The sequence below is a fragment of the Rhipicephalus microplus genome, chromosome 6 (assembly GCF_043290135.1).
Source record: "Rhipicephalus microplus isolate Deutch F79 chromosome 6, USDA_Rmic, whole genome shotgun sequence".
In the NCBI taxonomy this organism is placed as follows: Eukaryota; Metazoa; Arthropoda; class Arachnida; order Ixodida; family Ixodidae; genus Rhipicephalus; species Rhipicephalus microplus.
This window is the reverse complement of record NC_134705.1, coordinates 4,222,201-4,248,216: the sequence shown is the minus strand read 5'-3', so window position 1 is coordinate 4,248,216 and position 26,016 is coordinate 4,222,201. Positions and strand designations below refer to the sequence as shown.

General features: G+C 48.5%; 1 protein-coding gene across 14 annotated transcripts in view; it reads right to left on the bottom strand.

The window, feature by feature from the left end:
• The window catches only part of LOC119167769 (SH3KBP1-binding protein 1), a 433,186-nt gene that overhangs the window by 130,752 nt on the left and 276,418 nt on the right, over nucleotides 1–26,016 (bottom strand). For 13 of the 14 annotated variants that reach the window (XM_075865768.1, XM_075865770.1, XM_075865764.1 and 10 more), the window contains one exon: nucleotides 11,481–11,577. The exons of the other annotated variant lie outside the window; for it this stretch is intronic. In XM_075865768.1, the coding sequence (XP_075721883.1) occupies nucleotides 11,481–11,577 (97 nt within the window). The remainder of the gene's footprint in view (nucleotides 1–11,480; nucleotides 11,578–26,016) is intronic. 14 annotated transcript variants of the gene reach the window in all.

The following is a 26,016-nucleotide window of genomic DNA, read 5'->3' as shown; positions in this document are numbered from 1 at the left end:
CGACCACCACGCCTTGTGTTGGCTAGCTAACTTGAAAGACCCTTCAGGTCCCCTCGCACGATGGAGCTTTCAGGAATTGGACGTTATCGTAGTTTACAAGTCTGGAAGAAAACACTCTGATGCCGACTGCCTGTCTTGTGCCCCCGTCAAACCACCGCCAAAGGATGACCCGGATAATGATTGTTTCTTAGGAACCATAAGTGACGATGACTTCCCCGTGCGACAGAGACCTGACCCAGAACTCGGGAGCCTTGCAGAATACCTCGAGGGCAAGGCCGGTGTTGTGCCAAAAGTATTCAAGCAGGGAGTTGAGTCGTTTTTCTTGTGGAACGGTGTCCTCCTGAAGAAAAAGTTCTCCCCTCTTTTGTCCAACTACCTCGTCGTAATACCTTCAGCGTTACGTCCAGAAGTTTTGGATGCTCTACACGACGACCCGACGGCTGGACACCTTGGTGTTTCCCGTGCGCTCAGAAGAATACAGGAGAAGTATTACTGGTTATGTCTTTCTGCCGACGTCACTTGTTATGTGAAGACATGCCGGGACTTCCAACGACGAAAGACACCCCGACCAGGCCAGCCGGACTTCTGCAGCCCATCGAGCCACCTCGCCGGCCGTTCCAGCAAATCGGCATGGTCTTACTGCGGCCGTTTCAGACGTCGAGTTCCGGAAACAAATGGATCATCGTAGCCACTGACTATGTCACGCGCTAAGCCGTGACAAGAGCCCTGCCCAAAGGCAGTGCCGCCGAGGTAGCAAAGTTTTTCGTCGAGAACATCGTCCTGCGACACGGCGCTCCACAGGTCCTCATTATTGACAGAGGTACGGCCTTTACAGCGGACCTAACTCAGGCAATCCTGAGGCACAGCAAGACAAGTCACCGCTGGACCACTGCCTACCAACCACAGACCAATGGGCTCACTGAACAGCTCAATAAGACCATCGCCGATATGCTGGCTATGTACGTTGACGTCGAGCACAAGACGTGGGATCAAATCCTTTTGTACATGACCTTCGCGTACAATACGGCCGTCCAAGAAACGACGCAGATGACGCCGTACAAGTTGGCCTATTGAAGGAGCCCGGCAACGACGCTTGATGCTATGCTTCCAAACATAGCTGATGAAGAGAACCTCGACGTCACCGCCTACCTTCAGCGGGCAGAAGAAGCTCATCGACTCGCTCGCCTCAATATCAAGAATCAGCAGGCGACCACAGGTGCGGTTACAATCTTCGACGAAGCTTTGTCCAGTACCAGCCCGGGGCCGTCTCTGGGTATGGACGGTGATACACCGGCGTGGGCTCAGTGAAAAACTTCTGCGACGGTACTTCGGACCGTACGAAGTAGTTTGATGTCTCGGCCCACTCGACTACGAGGTTGTTCCAGACGGCATTACGAACTCTCAACGGCGCCGTGCTCGACCAGAAGTCGTCCATGTCATGCGCCTCAAGCCATTTCATGTGCGAACCTGAGGACTGTATTTTGTTGTTGCTGCTGTGCTTTATCGCTTGTACTTATTGTTTATTGTTTTTTTTTATTGTATCTTCGTCTCTTGTTAAAGCATCGGAACAATGCCTTCTTCAGAGGGGGGCAGTGCCATGTTCATTTCTCAAACTTTATTATCACCCCATTACACTACGTTCAGCGCAAGAAGCTTCGAGGCTGTAGTAGATCGTTTCATTAGGATTGAGCCCACTTCCAGAACCTTACAGATTTTTCTGTAACCTACGTCGCCATGAGCGATAACGCTAGAATGTTCGATGGCAAGGGTATAAATGCCGACACGCTTCGCTGCTTGTCAGTTGATCGACAGCTGACGCCCTGCTCGTCGCTATCAGTGTTAAGTTCTTGCTGTAATCTGACTTTTCTTTTATGTAGCCACAAGTTCGCTCCAATTAAACGATTTATTATTCAACCTGCAGTCTGCTTGCTTCGTTCATGTCACGACCCCTAGACAACATATGACGTCATATGATGACGTTTTTACGTAATGATGATTTCTTGCATCACCCGTGTTCACATTGGCGCAAAAGAAGGCGCCGGGCTCCATCGGCGATCAATTTCAGATTTTGATGAGACATTTAAAGTTATTGCCTTAATGCACCGTACAATTGTAGTTTAATGAAATTAGAGCTTGTGCTGGTGTTCGAGGAGAGCGTGCTTGCAGTAATCAGGCAGGATAATTGGTCTCCTAAAAAATCCTCGTACCACACTCTAATATGTAGCCATGATTTATAACCCGAGTATTTTATAGATTATAAGTAGCAGTGGCTGAAGACTACCCGTCCCGTTTGGCAACATGGCAATCGGTATCACTAAACGGGAGTGCACTGCATCCAACAGTCAACAAATGAGTCTACCAGTAACAACGCTGCATCGCGATCACTGCCATGTGCAACGCTAACATTACGCCCCGAAGCTGAATGGGAACCCATGGGCACCCCACAGGCTTTCAACTTTACTCTGCTCGTTACCGAATTAAGATGCCAGAGGGAAGAAAAAAGAAACAGAGCTGAGCAGCCGGATATTAAGGCTACAACAATCCGTCCACGAATACCCAGACAAGCTCAAGCAACTGACCAAAAGCCGCATTTTTCATGCCTGTCACCCTGGCTCAAGTTGAGAGTCGGCATTAAACTTCAGATTTTAACAGCACCTGTTCAAAATATAGGCAATAATCGCATAAATCGCACTGCATATGGAGCTGTTCTTGTTTATTTCACAACGATTTCATTGTTTAAGCTCTCAAATGGTAAAATAACATGCCATAGATTGTCATATTCTAACACTTGGTTTTTCTCGGTGGCAACACATGTACAGTGCAGACTACTTATAACGTAACCGCTTTTTGCGCAGAACTGGTTATAACGAGGGTTTTTTTGACCACCGATATGTCGCCCATAGAACTCAATGCATAAGTCGACCGTTTATTGCGTAGGCACGCGAAGGAAAATACCGGTTATAGCGCGAAGTTTTTAGGCGCGCGACCATAAAATCGGCGAACGAAGCACGGTCGGCACGGTTTCCCGGTGGCGTTCCCGGCGACGTTCCCGGCACGCCGGAACGTTGGGAGTGTGAGCGGGAGGGCGATTGTGGAGACCCCTGCGAAAAGTCCAACATTGGGGAGGAGAAGAGAGGGTACAGTAAGGAGGGAGTCGGGGAGACCTTGGAAGGAGGGAGCGTGTTTTCGTCACCGTGGCGACCGTGGCAGCGTCCGATCCGGGTGCGCGCTGCGCAGAGTGGGGGAGAGAAGCGGTAGCATGCTTTTTTTTTTCTCAACCTCTTTCTTTTGCCTCTTTGGATTTGCTGTGTGCGCTCCGCCGTGTCGTTGCCGTCTGAGAGCCCAGAGCACGTCTGTTGCGTGTCTCCTGCCGCCATGGCGTCGGCGGCGTCTTGAAGCGGTGTGAAAAAACGCCGTGCCTTATCGCTGGAGATTAAAGAATGCGTCATAAGGGACATTGAGAGTGGCCTAGAAGGCGTCAGTGGCGGCGAAATACGGCGTTTCCGACACGACCGTGTCGACCATCTACAAAAACAAGGACAAACTGCGGCAGCAACTGCAGCAAGATTCGCTTCCCTGTCACGGAAGAGGATACGTACGTCAAAATATAAAGACGTGGACACAGCGCTGTTCAGGTGGTTCCGCGAAGTTAGGGCTCAGAGCATCCCAGTAAGTGGCCCCATGCTCCAACAAAAAAAACCAAGTGTCTCAGAGCTCTTTTAGGCCACGATGACTTCAATCCACTCAATGGGTGGATTCAGCGTTGTTTCAAAGATCGCCATAGCATCAGCTGCAAAGTGGTGTGCGGAGAAAGCGGCGCTGTCGACGACGAGTCTATCGTAGTCTGGTTTCGCTTGAACTTGGAGAGTATGCTGTCAACCTATACTGACAGAGACATTTATAATGCCGATGAAGCTGGTTTATTTTATAACCTTTTGCCCAACCGCACGCTTCCGCTGAAAGGCGAAGCCTGCTCCGGCTGCAAGGTCTCAAGGAGCGCATAACTGTATTGTTTTGCGCCAATTTGGACGGAAGCGCCAAGTGCCGCCTCTTTGTCATAGGTAAATCGGCAAGGCCACGTTGCTTCAAAAAGCGAGAGTGCCTGCCAGTGACCTACAAAGTGAATAAAAAGGCATGGATGACGCAGGATTTGTTCACCAGCTGGCTTTGCAAGTTTGATGAGGATATAGTGGCAGAGAAGCGGCGGGTCATGCTTATCGTCGACAACTGCACGGCCCACAACGTCAAGCCGAAGTTGACCGCAGTCAACCTAAAGTTTTTGCCTGCCAACACTACAGCAAAAAGTCAACCTCTCGACCAGGGTGTCATCACAACCGTAAAGGCGCTGTATAAAAAGCGCATTTGCGAGAGAGTTTTGCTGAGCATGCAGCAGCAGCAGCCTCTTAAAATGAACTTAAGAGGCGCAATTGACATGGTGGCCGCTTCATGGTGGCAGGTAAAGGCCGATACCATAAGCAAGTGTTTCAAGAGGGCAGGCTTCGTGAGCAATGCAGAGGCTCTGGAAGACGATGAGCAGGGCGACACGTCCCTCGCCGATGAGACCCTCAACACTGACGACGTGTGGTCCTGCCTCGGTGACAGCAACTTTGTAACCGCCACCGACACTTTCCAAGAATTTGTCGATGCCGGCGAGTCGGAGCTTTCTGTCTGCGAGGAAGCGAGCACAGATGACGCGATCGTCGCAGCGGTGCGCTGTAGTGCGGAGGTTGCAACGGCCGGCGAGTCGGACAGCGAAGACGATGTTGACCCGACGCCAGAACCAGATTTCCCATGCAAAGACGCATTGTAATACCTCGCTAAAGTGAAAATGTACTGCGCTAAAAACAGTTTGAGCGAGAAATCGCTTCAGTGCTTAAGCTTTGTGGAGGACGAAATTGTTCGCAAGCATCGCCAGACGAAAATAACAGCGTTCTTCCGCTGATGCCGGACTTGAGAACTTTGTTTCCGTGCGGTGTTGCGATTGTGTTGAATGTGTCTGCGAGTGAAAAGTGTAGTAAATTGCTTTTGAAAGGTGGGTTGCCCTTTTGACATAGGCAAAGGCCGAAAAAAGCATGCTTTGGTTATAACGCAGTACCGCTTATAGTGCAGATTTTTACAACTCCCGTGACTTACGTTATAAGTGGTCTACACTGTAATGTTTTGCAAAGGGAACGGATGATGGCCAATATTCCTGAAAGCAGTCTAGTGGGATTTTGTGTTATTCAGTGCATGGACTCCAAGCTTTCGCATAATGTGCTACGCCATTATAGAGCAAGCATCGGGGGACATTAGGCACCGAAGCTTTTAATATTAGCTACTGGCAAAGGCTTCTCTCAAAAATCGACTTTCAGTTATTCAAAAAGCAACTCTAGTCAAGCAAACGCCATGGTGACAAAACAATCTTCCGCGGATTACTGGCATCAGCTATCTGGTATCAGCCTAGAAGACGTCGCGCAAGCACCTCGATCAAGTAGTCGCGAATGACACATGTCTTTGAAATAAGCTAGGTGTCCAGAACAAAAAGTGCTCCACTATTCTCAGTTCCAAGTTTCTATTACATTTTAAACAATGCGAATACAGCCGAAATTCTAGCCATATAGCAGCTTCGAATGCAGCCGCGGCATTCGTTCGCGCGAGAGATGACGCGGCGGCATCTCTACTCCAGTTGTAGTGTTTGAGGGCGAAACGCCGCACTAGCATAAACGGTCGCTTTCTACTAAAATCCGCTCCTTCGCCCGGGCACTGAAAAATAGAGGCACTGACATGATCGCCCAAAACAAAGTCCTGCCAGATCTCGTATGGCCTGCAGTTTGTCCCATTTGCCGGTATCTCAGAGCTGGTGTATCAGGCTGTTCGACGTCGTCTTCAATGACCTTTTGTTGTCACTAGCAAAGGCATGAAAAGAAATGCTGGCAGGCAGTGCTTTGATATCCCCATTTCAGCTAGACAGATGAAATTCCTTCATTTCCTTCACTAATACTACCATCTGAATGGTTAATATTGAGCATCCGGATAGTCAATACTTGTTACTCCTTTACCGTTGCCAGGGTCGGCATGCCACCAGGTTGTAAGATGGCTATTCATGACTGTGAGTCAATGTAAACAAAAGACACTATATATTCTGAACATACATAATAGTACATGAAGGAGCTACAGCAACCCCTTACCAACTTAGAGTGGCAGTCACTAGAAATCTGCTACTCTACTATGAATAATTCAAAATGCTTTTGGTTCCACAAGCAAAGACACGGGAGTTCAAGGGGTTGTGAAGCTTTAGAAATTTTCAACCATTTGTGCACTCTATACAGTACCTCAACTTATTTTATTGTGTGGCTCTATTTGATAGCTATAAAAGCACCATTTAGATTCCCCAGCCCACATTCCCCGCAACTGTACAGCTCACGTCATTGCAAAACAGCCAATCAAAAGCCTCTGCTCTCTACAAAACACAATGAGGCAACGAGGCCTTCTCAGCCATAGTTGACTGAGGGTTGAAGCATCATGCATTTTGGCTGCAGCGCTGTAAGGACATCATGTAGATAAACCGTGCAACCATATGAAGCAAATTAATGTGAGAATGATTAGATTTATACACTAAATTACAAAATGAACCTTCCCTCGCCCTTTACCGAAGGAGCCCAGACAAGCACAACTTCTGTCAAAAACTGCTAGAACCTGGTGCAAGTGCCATTCAAACTCCCATTCCTCAACCATAGTTAAGACACAGTCTGCTTTTGGACGTCGAGTTCTACTGTGTGCTAAAAAATTGCTGTGACATTTTATTACTTCCTAGCTGTATATAACTTTATTATTTTAGAGCAAGTGAAGGCTAGCATACATTTACACTTTCACATGACATAGGATGACGTCCCATCATCTACTGTGGGCAGTGGTTATACAGTTATTTTATGACCGCGAGAATTCCTCCTTCGAATAAACGGTATTAAGTACAGACAAATGCAACAGTGTGTAAAACTGGAAAGGACAACACAGATTAAGTAATCACCCAGTGCATTATATGCTGATTGCTTTTTTTTTCTGTGGCTTTATTTCTTTGCTTTTCGCACTAGCTCTGTGCTTATATTTACACCTGGTATCTGAGGTCGGTACCCTTTGCATTCTGTTTGCGTCGTCCTTTCCAGTTTTACCCACTGTTATATGTGTTCAAATGAACCAACTAGCCCCACAAGCAACCATCACCTTAAATATGGGCTGAATATTGCCACACTCATTTTGCAACTTTTGTAACAGCCCTATACACGTGTGAGCGATATCTCATGCAAACTGTGCTGAATGACTAAGAACTTTTGAGATAATCTTAGAACCTTTCAATGCGATTGTGTGCATAACGCAAACATTACAGCTATGGCTCGATTAAAAAAACTGGTAAGCTGGGCCAGTAAGTACAGACACATAATAAGTTAATAACAACTAACAGCGAGAGAATAAAAAGAAAGAACTACACAAAACAAGCGCTGGTGTAGTGCTCCTCTCTTTGTCTCTCGTTCTTTTTGTGCTGTTAATTATCGTTATGATACAATGTTTTGCAACTGGATTCTAACAAATTCCTGATGACGACGAGAAGCAGTCCTTAATTACAGGAGCAGGACTTCGAGCTGGTCTTGTTTGGACATCGGAAGGCTCAGGTAGGTGTCGAAATCTGGTTGGGGACATTGACTGGTCAACATCGGAGAGGGCCAAAAGTGCTGCTGGTGTCCCCCAATTACGACTGGCCGCGCCTTGCCGCGGATGTGGCTAGCTAAATGAGGACATGCCGAGACTGTCAGCAATGCGAAACACCACTGACAAGGCCAGCAGGCTTTCTTCAGCTGATTGAACCACCCCACCAACCGTTCCAATAAACTGGTACGGCCCAACTACGGCTGTTCCCTATGTCCGATTTTGGTAATAAAGGGGTCATCGTGGCTACCAATTACCTCACCTGCTTCGTCGAAATAAGGGCTCTACCTAGAGGCAGTGCCGCCAAGGTAGCAAAGTTCTTCTTTGAAAACATTGTCTTGCGTCATCGTGCCCCATAATTACTCACCACCGACAGAGCTACAACATTTACTGCTGGCATAACTCAGGGGATCTTGGCATACAGCCAAACAAGCCACCGCTGGACTACCGCCTACCACCCATAGATATCAGACTCTGGAGTTTTGCAGACATCGACGCCACTTGCCGACGCAGTTTTGAGTAGTGCAAAGCCCGACTCTCTTGCACAGTTTACTGTGCAACCAGGTGCACCTACAGCATTTGCACCTACAGAAACACCGATTCAGTGAAATATTTGGTGTATTTGTGCAACGAACACTTGGAAAAAGAGCTACGATTTTCGTCTTCGCTAGTCAGACACGTCACCGAACCGCCATGAGGTGCTTGCTGCTTCACTCGCCAGAATGACGGTGAAAACAAAAGCCGGCACAACAGCTCCGCATTCCACGAAACAAGACCCCACTCTAGCTACTGTTGTGTTGTGAATCGCCACGGACACAAGTGACTTCAGTGTTATAGATTTCCGCAGCTTTCGCAAAGCAGAACTGCGAGATCGCTGGATTTTGAATGTGTTGGGTAAGCGAATTACTGGGGTTTTCCACAGCCAGTCACATGAGAAGGTAGGATAATATAGGTCACCTGTTATTATTTTAAGTAGCCTTGACGGAGAATCACGGTAATATTGATTTTGAATCTTAACAAAGCCTCTGACCACGGTACACGCTGTGCAACAGCAGACAGGTGACGTGAACGATAAGCATTGCACACGACGCGACCACAGATAATCTGAAGTTGTCGCCACCATGCGGCATTATGCACATAGAGCTTTGAAGACTCTAAAGTCCGGCTTTAACTAGGAAATACAAATGCATACGTCACACAGGTAAATTGCAAAATTATCACGACCACAACTGGATTTTTCTTGCCATTGGTTTTCGCGATTGCCACAGCTATCTCAGAGGCCTCGGTTTTGCATTTCATTGTATATTAGCAGTTCATACAAATGAAAAGCAATCGTGAACAGAACATTCTAGCATGCGTAATAAAGCAGTTCAATGCACAGGAAGCGAGAGATTGATGGAGAATGCAACTGCAAAACAGAAATCGCCAGGGCCATTCATGCCAGACTACGGGTGCTCCACACTACTGATCGTTACATTGCTCGTGTATGCATTTCAACGCTTCAGCATCATGTGTATGCTCAAGTTTAACCCATTCAGACATTACAGAACCCACGTTGGAGTGCTTTCCTCGAGCTCGATAATATGCGAAGCTCACTTGCGGCACATCAAAGTAACAAAAATATTTTGCATTGTACCTGCAGTGCGTTTTGATGAGCTTCCTACTTTTCTGAAACGAGCTTGTATTGAAGAAAGAGGCTTGCCAGGTCCTTGATTTTCAGAATACCGTACCTGAACACCAACGATAAAGAACGGCCTATACACATTCACTTACGGACAATTCTCTTCGCACTACCCATTTATGGTCGGCACGGCGATGGGTGCGCTGGTGGCGGCATTTTTCTTAGCGCCACCTGGAGGAGTCCAACGTCTATAGAATAGTGCCCTCTCTGAGCGTGTAAACAAGACCATCACCACATGCTGACCTATACTTCGACGTTGAGCACAAGACGTGGGATGCCATCCTTCCTTCTGTACATGACTTTTGCATTCAACACGGCAGTGCAAGAAACAATGCAGCTGTTGCTAAACAAGTTGGTCTACAAAAGAAGCCCAGCAGTGATGCTGGACGAATTGATGCCACTACCACCAATGAAGACAATCTCAACATCGCCACTTATTTGCAAAGAGCTGAAAAAGCTCGACAGCTTGCCTATCTATGCATCCAGAATTGACAGACAGCTGACAACTGCCATTACAATCTTCAGCGATTCATCATGGAATACCAGCATAGAGACTGCGTTTTGGTATGGATACCAATATAATGATGTGGACTTGGTCGAACACTGTTTGAATGATACTTTGACTCGTACAAGGTGCTTCAATATCTGGGTGCTCTAGACTACGAGGTTATCCCACATTGGATTATGAACTCTCAATGGCACTGTGTGCTGCCCGAAGTCAGGCATGTTGTGCACCCTTAAACCGTTCTACGTGCATTAGAGAACCTGTGGACTGCAATTTTTACTTTATTGTTGTAATTTCTTGCTTTATTGTTGCACTTTCATTTTCTGTTAAAGTAACCGCCTTATTGCCTTAGTCAGAAGAAGGGCAATGCCACACTCCTTTCTCATATTCTGCAATCGTCTCATTCCATGTGTAAGCGCTGCCTTAAGCAAACTGCTCCAAACGGCTAAGAACCACTAAGATAATCTTAGAACCTTTCAATGTGCATAACGCAAACATCACAGTTTCTTCTAGAACTTATGTAGGCACTGGTGATAACGCTGGAATATTCGACAGAACATGCATAGATGACGACTCGCTTCACCCCTTGTCAGTTTTATTGTCGACAGGCGCTCTGCGCGCAGACATCAGTGTACAGCGTGCGGTGCTTGCTCTACTTCCAGTTTCTGTTTTCCTGGCCACAAATTCGGCGAAACCAAGATTTTCCACCTTGGAGAAGCCGACTGCTGTTTTCGTCCTAGTGACACCATTGCACTAAAATATTCAGGAATTGGAATGCCCAATGCTTATTGAAATAGTAAAAATTACAACTGGGTAGTTCTAATTTCTTTTCAAAGGCAGTTTATTTATTTATTTATTACTATTAATGCCATTTGCATCATTACAGAGAGGAGTGGTGTTACAAGTCAGAAATGGCAGTATTGAGTGATGCATGATGAGGGTTGCTGGCAATGAAGGCAGGAAGATGGTTCAATTAGAAGTCTTGGGCAGCCGTGTGTGTTTCTTTTAAATTCGAAGCAGCTCTTCGACTCGCGTGTGTAATTCCATATGTACGTACATCGGTACAAACATTCCACAATGTATTTCTTTCGTCGCAGGTGTTGGAGTGGTGCCAAGTAAGTCCCACCACACCTGCACGTTGATGTCACGATCCCCTCGCAGTACGCACTGATGTCACTCTTTCTCTCGCCTGCTGCGAGCTCACTGCAGCACCCGCAGCTGCTGCTTCATCTATTCGCCCGAAACACCCGCTGCTACTACTTCTCGCTACACCACTGACTCGTCGGTTCACGCAGAATAAACCTGACGCACGTCTAATGTACACGTTGAAACATGTCAGTACGTGTCACCTCTCTCTCGCTTCACCCTATATACCACTCGCTGCTTCACATCCCGTCAGAGTTCCCTTTGGGAAGATGGTGTGAATTTTTTCCATCTTAATCCTATGAATCCAAGGGTTCTGGCCAATAGTACAAAGCAATCACCACTAAAACACTGTGGGTCTTGCATGCTCTTTTCCTTGTTTAGCACACAAAGACTTTGTAAATGGAGCAGCGAAGACTATGCAGCAAAAATGTGCCCTTTCGCACGTTCCTGACTACTGCACATGCTCACCTTTTGCCTGATGAAGCAAAGCGCACGTACAGCTGGTCGGTTTCAGGCACAACCTTCTGAATGAAGACCTGTTCATCATCTTGCTCTCCATATGGCCCTGGAAAGGAAAACTCATAAGCCCTGCCTTGCTTGGTCATCAATCTGAGTGCATCGCACTACGGAGGCAGGTTACTAGTAAACACCTTGAATGAACTTCGAAGACACAACACATGGCACAAAGACCTCGTACTACAATTTCTGCCACATGGCTTCTGCTCTTTTCAACACCAACCAGGATAACGCGAATCACCTCCGCGATAATTCTCATCAAGTGTGCCAGTGCCAACACGTCAACTCAATTTGCTACAAATGTTGGCAGCAAGGGCATCTGGCAAGAGTGCGCAAGAGTGATAGCGAGTTAGTAAACAGATAGGTGTGTTGCACAAATTCAAGGCACAAGAACACCATGTATGAAGTGTGTGGGGCACTTGAAGCTAGTGAAACGTCGGAAGTGTACGACTTTGGGCACTTCAGGCAGCCGGGCCCACACCGATGAGCATTGTAGTTATTATTAATGGCATGCCGCTAGAAATAGAACTTATTACAGGCGCCAGCGTCTCCACCACCAGTGAAACCAGGTTCACGCAACTGTTCCCACCGGCCGCCTTGGAACAATTCTATGTACACTTGAGAGTGTTTGTAGAGACACAGTCAATGGTAAGTTTGCGGCTGCTGTGAAGCCTGTGGAGGAGGAGAAACATGTTTGTAGTAAAAGGGCAGTGCCCAGCATGCTTCGCAGAAGCCGGATGAAGCAATTCAAGTTGGGAATCAGAAATCTGTAAGTAATTTTTTTCATGTCGAAGAAGCCGTGGACTATTTTCAAGAAGCGTTTTCACATAGTTTCGTGGGGTTCAGGCTCGCATTACGGTGCTGCCAGATGCCAAACCCAGATTTTTCAAGCACCCTTTGCTTTGTGTGAGGAGTCATTGCAGAGGCTGGTCAGTCAAGGTGTGGTCCAATCAGTGAAGACTACTGGATGGGCAGCTGTCGTTCCAGAACTAAAGCAAGATAGGCAGCTGCGTATAATTATAAGAGGTTAATTGGACTATTATAAACTGCAGACAGTAATTGGTGCGAAAAGCAACAAACAAGGTAGAGACGAGACAGGACGAAGCACATAATTTCAACTGAGCCTTTATTTGCAGAATAATGTGGCTGATCCCTCTGATATAGGAATCACATGAAAGATGGCGGTGGTGGAATGTATTTGAGGGGCAAAACAAATGTGAACACTTTCGACAGGCGCGGATGAGGTTTTGCGGCCCCTCTGGCGTTTTCGCTTCAATTCTCGAGTGTGACGTCTTCAGGACTGATTTTTTTCGTGTCGACTTCGCAGCACGATTTTCTGGCCTCTTAAGCAGCGAAGGAAGTGAATTGAGTTTGGCCACTTTTTCTCCCTTTGATGCCAAGTGTGAATGCGTCGCGCCAGCAACATGAGCAAGACAACCGCGGCACTTTATTGAGACACAGTGAAGGCAGAAAAGTTCAAAAGAACATCATGAACATTTTCGTCAAGAAGGAGATCTATTACTGCATTTGCTGGAAAGTAACGTGAATTTTTTTACAGGGTTTTTGCTACCTTAAGTTTACCTTGGCGTTAGAAATGAACATTGAAATTCAAGTAGTCTAAAAAGCGAAATGATACACCAAACTCAACACGTCTGCAGTTTTGACCATTTGTGATAGCAAAACCCAACCGAAACTGAAGACGGCGAAGGTGCGCATTAGCTAGCGGACATCAACTCGCCGGAGAATGGACAGCTAGCTAGCAAGAGCACGGATCATTTGACCTGAGGAACCGAGATGGTGTACCAGGCCAATTGGGACGAGAGAGTGTTCCTGACCCGAAAAAGCAGTGCTGTTTCTGCAGGGAACGAGCGAGCAGCTGATCCCATTCCAGTGGTGGAGATTGTGGCCACATCCAAGCGGGTCCGGCACAACCAGTGGAAATTGTGGTCATGGTTCCACGTACAGGCGGGCCTATCGTAACCCGAAGCTGAATTCGTGGCCTCAGTGCTACATCGCGCGCAACGTGGCCTATGAGGTCCAGAGCAAGCAGTTCATCCCTGCTCAAGTGCAGTTGCACAGGTTCATCGTACAGGCTCATATGAGTTTATTGTGATCCTGCCTGTTGAAACCTTCATGGTACTGTGAATGACGTCAAAACAACATTTACCTCGGGAAGCGCTCATTCTCGTGTGTGCAGATTTAGAAGTATGCGGCTTAGGAACTAAAGCATATTTGTATTGTTTGGCCGTTCAGAGCGCATATAATTGTGTGTGAAGTCAAGACCTATCTCTTGTTCTTGTCTTGGTTATCAGTGTCTGACAGCGCCCGAACCACCACACCATTTCACAATTCATGTTGCCAACAGGCACCAGCCAAATTCATTTTGGATTCAGCACAAGCCAACAAAACTTCTCCTTGCTTCTTTTTTGTGACACTTTGCATTTGTTTTTATGATGTCCTGTGAGGCAGTCTCAGTACTTTTTGATGCCTTCTGGCATTTCAATTTCCCTTCAGTTGCAATAGAAACATGTCGGGCTCTGTGTGACAGCCGTTTCAAGAGATGTGCTATTTCGACGGCCGAAAAAAATCAGCTGCTGCTCGAAGCGTCGATGTCAGTGAGGCAATCAACTGCCATAGTGGCCCAAGCATGAGCTCCTTTTCATGCTCCATCAAGAAGGTTTGCGTGGCCCTTGTCACGGCGACCACTTTGCGTTGAAGAAATGTGTCGCTGATTTTGTCACAGAACAGTGCAGTTGTTGCCCTTCGGTCAGTGTTGAACTGACAGTTCTAAACCTAGCAATGTTGCTCGGCAGAGGGTTATTTCATAAAGAAAGTCCAATGCATCGCATAGGTGAGTTCAAATACCATGTGTTAGAACATTCATGTCTTCACAGGTCTAGCGTTGCCTTAACGATCGTCTTTTTTTGTTGTTGTTGGACGCAACAATAGTCATTTCTGACATAACTTTCTCAATTTTAATTTTTCTTGCTGGACACAATGAAAAGTCACTCCCCGTGTTACAATCGTGGTGACATACACAATCGAGCTAATATAGTCGTTACTAAGCCTGAAATTTTACTACAGCAAACCTGCTTATAACGAACCTCCATATAACGAATTCATCGATATTGCCACGCGTTCCATTTCCCAAGTCTTGTTATCGTCCCAAAACACTACACAATTCTCAGCGCAAACCGCGCCTGCAGTTTTCAAGAAGCTTCCGGACTGTAGTAGATCATTTCCATAAGATCACGCCCACTCTGCGTACAGTACAGATTATTCTGGAACCTACACCACCGCCAGCGATAGCGCTAGAACAATCGACGGCAAAAGTATAAATGCCGACGGGCTTCGCCGCTTGTCAATAGTTGATCGACGGCCGACACTCCGTTCACTGCTACTGTAATCGAACTTTCCGTTTACCGGGCACACGTTCACCCAAATAAACAGTTAAATCCCGACATAAAGTCTCCTGTCTTTGGCCACGTTACGACCCCGTGACATCTGGTAGAGGTGCTGCTTCGTTCATGTACCGGACGCCCCCGTCAAGGCGTGAACCCTGCCCACATCGCGGAAAAGACACCGATGCCAACCAGGAGCAGCGAACAAGCCGCCGACAGCAATGGCTACCACCGGAGTACGGGCTTCTACAAGACAAGGCCCGGAAGACCAAGGCCATGACCACGACTGCAGCGACAACATCCCAGCCCACGATGGTCATGCATCAACCCAGGGAACCACCAATTTTCCATGGGTCATCGTTCGAAGACCCGGAGTCCTGGATAGAAACGACCGTGTGGCCGCCCTCAACTACTGGGACCATGACGAAAAGCTTCGTCGTGTGTTGTTCTATTTGAAAGACATCGCAAGGACCTGGCTCGAAAATCGAGAGTCCACACTCCGAACGTGGGATATTTTCTGTGGCGCATTCCTGCAAACGTTCGCGAGCGTCGCTCGCAAAGAGAGGGCCACTGCTTTATGAGAGACCCGGGTTCAGCTACCAAATGAAAATGTCGCCATTTTCGTGGAAGAAATGACCCGGCTATTCCATCACGCTGACCCAGACATGCCTGAGGAGAAAAAAGTTCGTTGCCTCATGCGAGGGGTCAAACAGGAGCCCTTCGTGGGACTGATGAGAAATCCACCGATTATCGTCCAAGAATTTGTAGCCGAAGCGACCACTATCGAAAAGACCCTGGACATGTGCACCAGACAGTATAATCGTCGCCTGACTTCAGAATGTGCTGCTGCTCAAGCCAGTAACTCCGAAGACCTGCGTGAAACGATCCGAGCGATCGTGCGGGAGGAGCTGCACAAGCTGTTGCTTTCGGCGCAGCCTCAAGTGGATTCGATCGCCGACATTGTGCAAGAAGAAGTTCGGCAATCGCTTCGAATTCCCCAAGCACCGCTGCCCGAGCCGGAAGCTATGAGCTACGGCACTGCAGTGCGCCACAACGCTCCTCCCCGTCCACGCCAAAACGCCGCCCCATCGCACTTTCGTCGACAGACGCCACCGCCGCCACCACCCCCACCGACGTCATATCGTTCACTGGCGGCCCAGCGCAGTGCACCGAGGAAGACTGACGTCTGGCGCACCCCTGGCCACCACCCCCTCTGCTACCACTGCGGCGAGGCCGGACACACATACCGCCGTTGCCAGTACCGACAGATGAGACTGTGTGGCTTCGCCGTCAATGTACCGCGTCCACAACCAGGAGAGCGGCCACGTGACATCGCCGACTACTTGACAGAAACTCATTGGACACCACGAAGCCCTTCCCGTTCGCCGTCGCCCAGCCGCCGCACGTCACCACACCACCGGCAGTACTCTGGCCCAACGCAATGCCGGTCTCTTAGCCCGTATCAGGGAAACTAAGGGCAGCAACTGATGGAGGTGCGGTTGCTGTGCGACAAGCTACCGAAGATCCGACGACGACGACGACGCCGCGACGGAGCTTTTTGAACACAACGCCAACCAGGCAAAGCCCTGACGGCAAAACCTCACTTACCAAAGGTGACCTGACGACACAACATGGAAGCAGCGGAACAAGCCGACGCAGCTGTGACCCGACACCACGCCCTAACTATAATGCGAGACGGCGAACTAGCGACCTCGTTGTTCTTATCGACGGCCACAGTGTGACCGCTCTCGTGGATACTGGAGCCGACTACTCCGTCATCAGTGGGTCGTTCGCCGCGAAGTTAAAGAAAGTTAGGACAGCTTGGGAAGGCCCTGAAATCCGCACAGCCGGAGGTCATCTCGTAATGCCTGCAGGAATCTTCACAGCGAGAGTCACCATTAACGGCTGTATTTATCCTGCAGACTTCGTAGTCCTACAGCACTGTTCGAGAGATGTCATCCTTGGCTTGGACTTCTGATGCCTCCATGGTGCTGTCATAAACCTAAGAACACAGTCGATTACGTTATCCACAGAAGAAGCACTACCGCCGCGCACGCCGTCGGGAAACCATGCCTTGAATGTACTGGAAGAACAAGTCACCATTCCGCCTCGCTCAAGCGTCATTATTTCAGTCGGCGCTCCTAAATAACCTGACTTGGAAGGCGTCGTTGCAGGCAGTCAGCATCTGTTGGTCACCCGAAATATTTGTGTCGCAAGAGGAATTGCAGAGCTGCGGGGAGGCAAAGCAACGGTTATGCTCACGAATTTCAGCAATGAGTACAAACATGTGAACAAAGGAACAACGGTCGCATACGTCGAAGGAATTGTCGAAGCCACCAATGCTTTCGCCCTCGCCGATTCTGCGGAACCTGCTCAAAGGAACCAAGCCCCTCCCATAGCTTTTGATGTCAATCCCAGACTTCCGAACCGTAAGCAAGAACAGCTCGAGGCCCTGCTCCTGCAATACGAAGATTGCTTTTCATTGTCATCGAAAATTCGGCAGACCCCAATCACGAAACATCGCATCATAACCGAAGAAAATGCCAGACCACTCCGTCAGAGTCCGTACAGGGTTTCGACGCGAGAATGTGAGGCCATGAAGGGACAAGTTGATGAAATGCTGTGGGATGACATTATCCAGCCGTTCAAGAGTCCATGGGCATCCCCCATGGTGTTATTGAAGAAAAAGGATGGGACCCTACGTTTCTGTGTCGATTATTGCCGCCTGAACACAATCACAAGAAAGGACGTGTATCCTCTCCCACGAATAGACGACGCACTTGATCGGCTCCATAACACCAAGTACTTTTCGTCAATGAACCTCAAGACTGGCTATTGGCAAATCGAAGTCGACGAAAAAGACCGAGAGAAAACGGCGTTTATAACACCGGCCGGCCTCTTCGAGTTTAAGGTGATGCCCTTCGGTTTTTGCTCAGCGCTTGCAACTTTTCAACGCGTTATGGATACAGTACTGGCAGGATTGAAGTGGCAGACTTGCCTTGTGTACTTGGACGACGTCGTCGTGTTTCCTTCGAGTTTCGACGAGCATCTTCAGCGCCTTCAAGCTGTACTTCAAGCCATAAAGACTCCCGGACTCACACTGAAGCCAGAAAAGTGCAGATTTGCGTATGAGGAGCTCTTGTTTCTGGGGCACGTTATCAGGAAGTCTGGAGTTCGTCCCGATCCACGGAAAACAGCCGCCATCGCCGACTTCCCGTCGCCTACTGACAAGAAGGCGGTGCGCCGATTTCTGGGCCTGTGCGCCTATTATAGGCGGTTCGTGTAAAACTTTGCCCGCATCGCCGATCCTCTCACTAGCTTTACCAAGGCCGACGTGGAGTTCAAGTGGAAAACGCCGCAGGAACACGCTTTCCAGGAGCTTAAACATCGCCTCCAGACGCCGCCGTTACTTGCCCATTTCGACGAATTCGCCGAGACAGAAATACATACTGACGCAAGCAGCATAGGTCTTGGCGCCGTTCTTGTGCAGAGGGCTGATGGACTTGAAAGGGTTATTAGTTATGCCAGCCGATCGCTATCCAAAGCAGAAGCCAATTACTCCACAACAGAAAAGGAGTGCCTCGCCATCATCTGGGCTACATCGAAATTTCGCCCCTACCTCTACGGTAGGCCCTTCAAAGTTGTGAGCGACCACCACGCCTTGTGTTGGCTAGCCACCTTGAAGGACCCTTCAGGTCACCTCGCACGATGGAGCCTGAGACTTCAAGAATATGACATTACCATCATTTACAAGTCCAGCAAGAAACCCTGCGACGCTGACTGTCTCTCTCGTGCGCCTGTCGACCAACCACCACCCGACGACCCGGATGGCTTACTACTTCTTGGGAACAATAACTACCGACGACTTGGCTGAACGACAGCAGGCCGACCCGGAACTTAAGGCCCTAATAGAATACCTCGAAGGCAGCACCGCCGAAGTCCCGAAGGTATTCAAGCGCGGACTTGCGTCGTTCATCCTGCGAAACGGTCTTCTAGAAAAGAAAAAAAATTGACGGCAGATCCACGAGGTGAATGATGATGAGACTGTGCGAAGCTCCTGTAAGTAATACCATGAATTTTTTTTTTCCCGTTAATTCACCCGATAAAAAGCACCTGGCGTCTTTCGTTAAGCAGCTGGCGTCTTCTTTTTGCTTCACTTTAGAAACATCTGGCGTTTTTTTGTTTTGCTTTTAAACATCTGGCGTCTTTCGTTGGTTTATTTCGTCAATCAACGGCGTTTTGAAAAAAATTTTTTTATTCTTTAATCATGCACACGAGAAATCTCACCAGGCACTACCTTGGAGGTAAACAATGGCTGCTACTGGGAATGAGAGACAGCAGAAGTCAGCTTTTAACACTTCTACTTCTACTAATGTTTCCTACTGGAACATGCCAATGGCTGATAACGAGGAATGAGAGACAGGAGCATCCGGCTTTTAGTTAACGCACACGCCGCGAACTTTTTATTGTTCAACAACGCACAGGAGAAATTTCCCACCGGCACCACCTTGCAGGTCAAAGCGTAAGACTGGTTACACACTACGACGGGACGTGGGACGAACGGGTGCTGCTATAAGGAGCTTCGCCCCTAAAACTTTTCACCGCTCCAAGCTAAGTACCTCCTTGTGGTGCCTTCAGCTCTGCGACCAGAACTCCTGCAGGCCCTGCACAACGATTCGAAGGCGGGGCACTTCGGTGTTTCTCGCACGCTCGCGAGGATACTAGAAAGGTACTACTGGCCACGTCTTACCACCGACGTCACTCGTTATGTGAGGACATGCCAGGACTGTCAGCGACGCAAGACACCGCCGACAAGACCAGCGGGACTTCTGCAGCCAATTGAACCACCTTGCCGACCTTTCCAGCAGATTGGTATGGACCTACTGGGGCCGTTCCCGACGTCGGCTTTCGGAAACAAGTGGATCGTGGTAGCTACTGACTATCGCACCCGCCACGCCGAGACAAAAGCCCTTCCCATAGGCAGTGCATCTGAGGTAGCTAAGTTCTTTGTTGTAAATATCGTCCTACGTCACGGCACCCCGGAGGTCCTTATCGCAGACGGAGGAACGGCATTTACTGTCGACTTAACTCAAGCGATCTTGGCATACAGCCAGACAAACCACCGCCGGACGACAGCGGACCACCCACAGACCAACAGCCTCACCGAGCAGCTTAACAAGACGATCGCCGACATGCTGGCAATGCACGTCGATGTCGAACAGAAGACGTAGGATGCCATTCTTCCGTACATGACCTTCGCATACAACACGGCGGTGGAGGAGACGACGAAGATATCTCTATACGAATTGGTCTACGGAAGGAGCCCGGCAACGACGCTCGATGCCATGTTACCCAACGTCACCGACGAAGAAAACCTCGATGTGAGTACCTTCAACGCGCCGAAGAAGCCCGACTACTCGCGCGTCTCCGTATCAAGAATCAACAGACGACCGACAGCCGCCGTTACAATCTCCGACGACGCTTCGTGGAATACCAGCTCGGTAAACGTGTTTGGGTGTGGACGCTGATACGCCGACGTGGACTAAGTGAAAAGCTTCTGCGACAGTACTTCGGACCGTACAGGGTGGTTCGACGTCTCGGCCCACTTGATTACGAGGTTGTCCCCGAGGGCATCACGAACTCTCAACGACGCCGATCGCGACCTGAAGTCGTCCATGTCGCGCGCCTCAGGCCGTTTCATGCGCGTTAACAAACTGAAACAGTGTTTTTTTGTACTATTATTGTATCGCAATTTACCGTATTTACTCGATTCTACCGTGCCCTCGATTGTAACGCGCACCCGATTTTCATGTTGAAAAAAAAAAAAAAACGTGACACATCGATTGCAACGCGCACCCATTTTTTTCGCTCGCCCGCACGATCACACCACTCGAAAAAACGGCTCCTTTCGGGAGCGTCTTCCATTTAAATATGAGGTACGGGGGAAGCTTGTGCCGATCTGACGTGTAACAGAGCATTGCCGTCACTGTAGTTTTACCGTGGACCAATGTCAGCACGAGAACTTGCTTCGCCCCCTTCATCTCGACGGTTGTGATGCCAGGCATGTCAAAGTAAAGAGGCGTCTGATCGGCATTCCCGATTCGCCCAAGCAGGTAGCTGTTGTTGAGCCGCAAGTTTAGGACGAACCTCTGAAAACTCTGAAGCTTTTCATCGTACTCCTCAGCAAAACTTTTCGCATATGTCCGTTCCCCTTTGGAGGGAAAAGCCTTTCCTCTTCATAAAGTTAGTTAGCCAGCACCTGCTCGCTTTAAACTGACTCTGCATTAGACTTTTTTCTAAGACTAATTGCATAGCCCGCACTTGGAGCAGTTTTGTCGGGTTGGGCCGCTGTGCCGCTCGCTGCTCAAGCACATACTCGCCGAGCAGCTCTTTAATTTGCGGAAAAAGACCCTGCTGTGGTCCACTAAAGCCTTTGCGTGAAGCTTTGCTGCCGACAATCTTCTGTTTTTGTTTCCGCCAGTCCCGCACGCACATTTCAGGAACTTCAAACGACCGTGATCCGGCCCGATTTCCGTCCGTTTCTGCACACGCGATGACTTTTCTTTTAAAAGCGGCATCGTGGTGCACTCGAGTTTAAGGAGTCAGCCCTACCATGCCGTCGATGCTAATGCACTACAATATGACGAACTCCTCAGCACACGTGCGAAGTGCCGCACATAGGAAACACATAGGCAGAAATGGCCGACGCGCCATGCCGACGCACGTAGGGGGCAACCATTTCGGAATGCCGATGGCAATAGAATGACTGTATTCATTTTTTTTTCGTACTTGATCCTAATGCGCATGCGATTTATGAACTAGCTTAACTGGAAAAAAAGTGCGCGTTATATTCGAGTAATTACGGTATTCATTGTACTTTCTTGCATTATTATTGTACCTTCATCTTTAGTTAAGGGGGGACGCGGGTCTTGGAATGGTGAAAAATGGACAAAAAGTCGATTTTGAGATAATGCGATATTTGAAGTTTTCAGACCTATAAGCACGTGTCCTCAAATTGTGAACGCTGAATTCGATCAGCAAATGGATTAAAATTGATTATGAAGTCGTCACGGGAGCCGCAAAACAACCCACGGCAGGTCAAATTCGTTCAAACTTCCCGCGCGCGCCGTCGGCGAGGCAGTCGGCCGGTCGCCGCTATCTTGGGCTTGTTTTGACGCCGATTCCTTTGTCCTCATTTTGCCACCCTTCAAAATGGCGTCGCTTAAACAGAACGGCTGACCTCGCCCCTTTTCTGGAGCCCTCTTCTGGGCCGCTGATTGGTCGGAGCGCACCAGGCGAGCCCCCTGTTCCTCGCTTCCCATTGGCTGAAGCGGCCAAAGTTGCCCACGCTTTTTTTTTTTGTACAGTCGCCGACCGATTTTCCGGACTCCAAAAATTCGGACTTGTTGGATATTCCGGACTTCATAAATGCACCGTCAGGGATTCCATAGAGCTAATGCATTGTTTCGACCGATTTTTCGGGCGAATTTGCCCCTGAAAGTTCGATTTTTCGGACTAAATCGCTCGTTTTGTGCCACGCTCCAAGCCATTGTGAACGCCGCCATGTTGGATTTTCTGTCGGCTTGGCTAAGCTTGGTCTTCAGATGCTTTTCCTGCCTCCGAGATTAGAATGCGCACGCCATGTTTTAAGTTTCGGAGGCCGTGTTTGCTTTTTAAAAGACGCGGTGATGGACGCCGTTTTTTCGTCTTCGGTCAGCACTATCGTCATCACATCGCACGGGGAGGAGGCGAAAGAAGGATTCTTTTATTGTCGTTGCAGCTTTTTTCAGTCGCCATTCTGCACGGCTATCTGCGGCATCGAATTTTGTGTTCTCGGTGCCATGGCTCCGCTATCTGTGCCATCGCGGGAGCCAGGTGGTGTGAAGAAGCGTGGGAAGTATACGACCCTGACGATGGAGAAGAAAGCTGCCATAATCAAGCTAATAGAGAGTGGACGTTCGCAGCTAGATGTCGCTGAATGACGGTCGACGCCGGATGGCGGTCGTCGTTGTCGTCGGATGACAACGACGACCGCCCGCAGCCGTCGGAGATCGCCAATGCGGTGACAATTTTGTCGAGCGTTTACAGCGACGATGTCACCTTAGCGCAAATACGGGCAAACCAAATTGCCTCCAAGCGTAGTTTGAGGCAAGGCAGCATCAAGGACTTTTTTAAACCTGCCTGATGCAATAAACTTCAGATTTTTGGCGAAAACGAATTTTTCGGACTGTTCGATTTTTCGTACTTTTTTTCGGTCCCCGCCAGGTCCGAAAAATCGGTCGGCGACTGTATATTGCTCGTCAGCCACTGGTTCTCGTTCGCGCACGTTGTTCGTCTGCTTCCCGCACGTGCCTGCTTGTGCTACGCGACCGACGCACCGACTTTCCGTCTTTTGCCGGCATGATTGGAGATGCTCATCTAAAGAAGAAGACGCGCCAAGTGTACGGCAAGAAACGGAGGCGCCCGTGGAACGCCCGCCAGAAGAAAGCGGCGGACAACGTGCAGCCGATTTCGCCCGATGCCACCGAAGCGGCGCATTCCGAAGACGGCGCGCAGCCGCGGCCGCTTGTGTCCGAAGCGGTGCACTTTCCTGTGCCTTGCAGCAGCACCTCATCGGATTGTGTCGTCGTCGGATCATCATCTTGCACTTCCAGCAGCATCCTAGACCGCATTGACATGGCGTTTTATTCGGCAGACGAGTTTGCTGAGTGCGCGAGAAATGCAGCGGGCTTGAAGGCATCACTTGCATCGCAGTGCGCGACGGAACGTAAGTTCTAGTTACTAGATATTGATCTGGAGGATGGTGGTAAAGAAAACGGGACAGAATTTGTTATTGTTGGTCTGGCAGCGATAAGCTCGTTATTTGGACTTGTCGAGTGCCTAGAATGCGGTGAAAGAAGTGCCACTATTTCAAAGGCCAAGAAAGAGTACGGGCTGTGTTCGAAGCTCATAGTCACGTGCGGCAGTTGTGACTTTCCCGAAAAGCGTTTTTCGTCCCCACGTACAGCCGACGAGACCGACACCAAAATAAGGCCATTTGAAGTTAATATGTGTGCCATGAAGGCCATCAACAGTATCGGCAAAGGGGCAACAGCTCTGTCGGACTTCTTCGCCAGGATGAATATTTTGCATCGAGGGCTTCACCACAAGAGTTACCAAAGCCACATGAATATAATGAAAGAAGCCTGCTGTGCGGCTGCAGCCGAATGCGAAGCGGCGAGTGTTGCTCGCCTCAAGGAGCTCTATGCGGAGTTCGGCAACGCGCCCGGAAACGTCGACGTCATTATAACGGCACCTGGCTTACGTGTGGACATAGCTCGCATATATGTGTTGGCTGCATTGTTGAGATGTATAGTGGCCTCGTGATAGACCATATTGTGCTATCGAACTTTTGCCTGGCTTGCACCACAGGACCCAAGGAAGGGAAAGCAGGACATTCTGCCTGGCTCATTCAGCATGCCCCTCTGTGCCAGAAGAATGTTGATTGTAATGCTGGCCAGATGGAAGTAGAGGCAGCACTACGCTTGTTTGAGCGGTCACTTGAAAAGCACAAGCTTCGTTATACGACAATGCTGTCAGACGGTGACAGCAGGACATTCCATGCACACACAGAAAAAGAGGTGTACGGCTTCATAAAGGTGACCAAAAAGGACTGCATAAATCATGTACACAAGCGTACGGGAGCTGCCTTACCTACCCTTGTAGAGAAAAAAAAAAGCTCAAGGTGGCTCACTTGGTGGAAAGGGCAGACTTACGCAACAAAAGATAAAGAAGATCACCCAGTACTATGGCTACGCATTGAGAAGCCACAGGAACGATGTTCAAGGTATGCAGAGGGCTGTTCTAGCAACTTTGAACCACATGTCTTCAACTGACGAGGCACCAAAGCATGACCTTTGCCCTGAAGGCCATGAATCTTGGTGCAAATTTCAGAGAGCTCTTGCGAAAAATGAGAAGCCGCCACCACACAAGGACAGCCTGCCTGATTTCGTAACTGAGGCATTGGAGCCTGTGTTTAGGCGGCTGAGCGAAAATGCCCTCATGGAAAGGTGCAGCGATGAGATCACCCAGAACCCAAGTGAGAGCCTGCATGCTATGATTTGGCAGCAGGCCCTCAAAACTCAGCATGCATCCTTGCGGAGCATTGAAAGGGCAGTAGCCGAAGCCATCAGCCGCTTCAACCAAACCAAGAGCAACATGGAAATCGCCAAGAAGCTGGGCTACAGCGCTGGCAATAACTTGGTGCGTCGCAGCCTTGAAAAGGACAAGGGCAGGCTGCGAAAACCGCGAAGAGAGCATCTCAACAGCAGTTCAATAAAGGAAAGACTTTCAAAGCGTCACAAGCCAGCAGGGGACTCTGCTTACAGCCCTAGTCTGCTGTAAACAGTCATGATGGCAAATAGTGAGAATTTTTGCAAAAATAAATATTCTTGGTTTTAGACCTAAACATTGTGTAAATCCAAGGACAACATTATTACATGATTTTTTTTGTGTTCCTTTCACTTGCAAGGCACTGAAACGACCACAAAGTAAAAAAAATAAGAATTCTCATACTGAGTCAATGACTATTTTATAGTTCTAGAACAAGCTATGAGCAGTATTCTGGGTGGGTACAGTGAAATTTAGCATGACCATTTATCCTATAGTATAGAGCTACAGAATGATGTCATTATTATCACTGTAGCTTCACTTTAGCAAAAGTTAAAGTTGCTAAAAACTTCAAGTGCGTTTTTTCTCAGTTGGATGTTTTTGCACATTGCACTCGGCCTTACGGGGGTTTTTTCTGTGTTAAACTTGAGTGAATGCGACAAAGTTGGTATCATTTTATTCGTCTTGACATGATCTAGGGAGTGATGCTATTTCTATTTCTCTAGCATCACTTCAAAAATTACCATTGAAGATTTTAGTGAGAGAAATTTAGTGTAATATAGTGACCATAAGTGTTCGTCTGTTTTCTTGCTTATAAAATGCCTTCAAATGGATAAAAATAGCATCACCCCCTACAGCAAGTCTCCAGCATTGGGATTATGCATTCACTTTTTGGATTTAGCAAGAATAAATTGCCAAGAAGTCCCGTAAGAACTAAG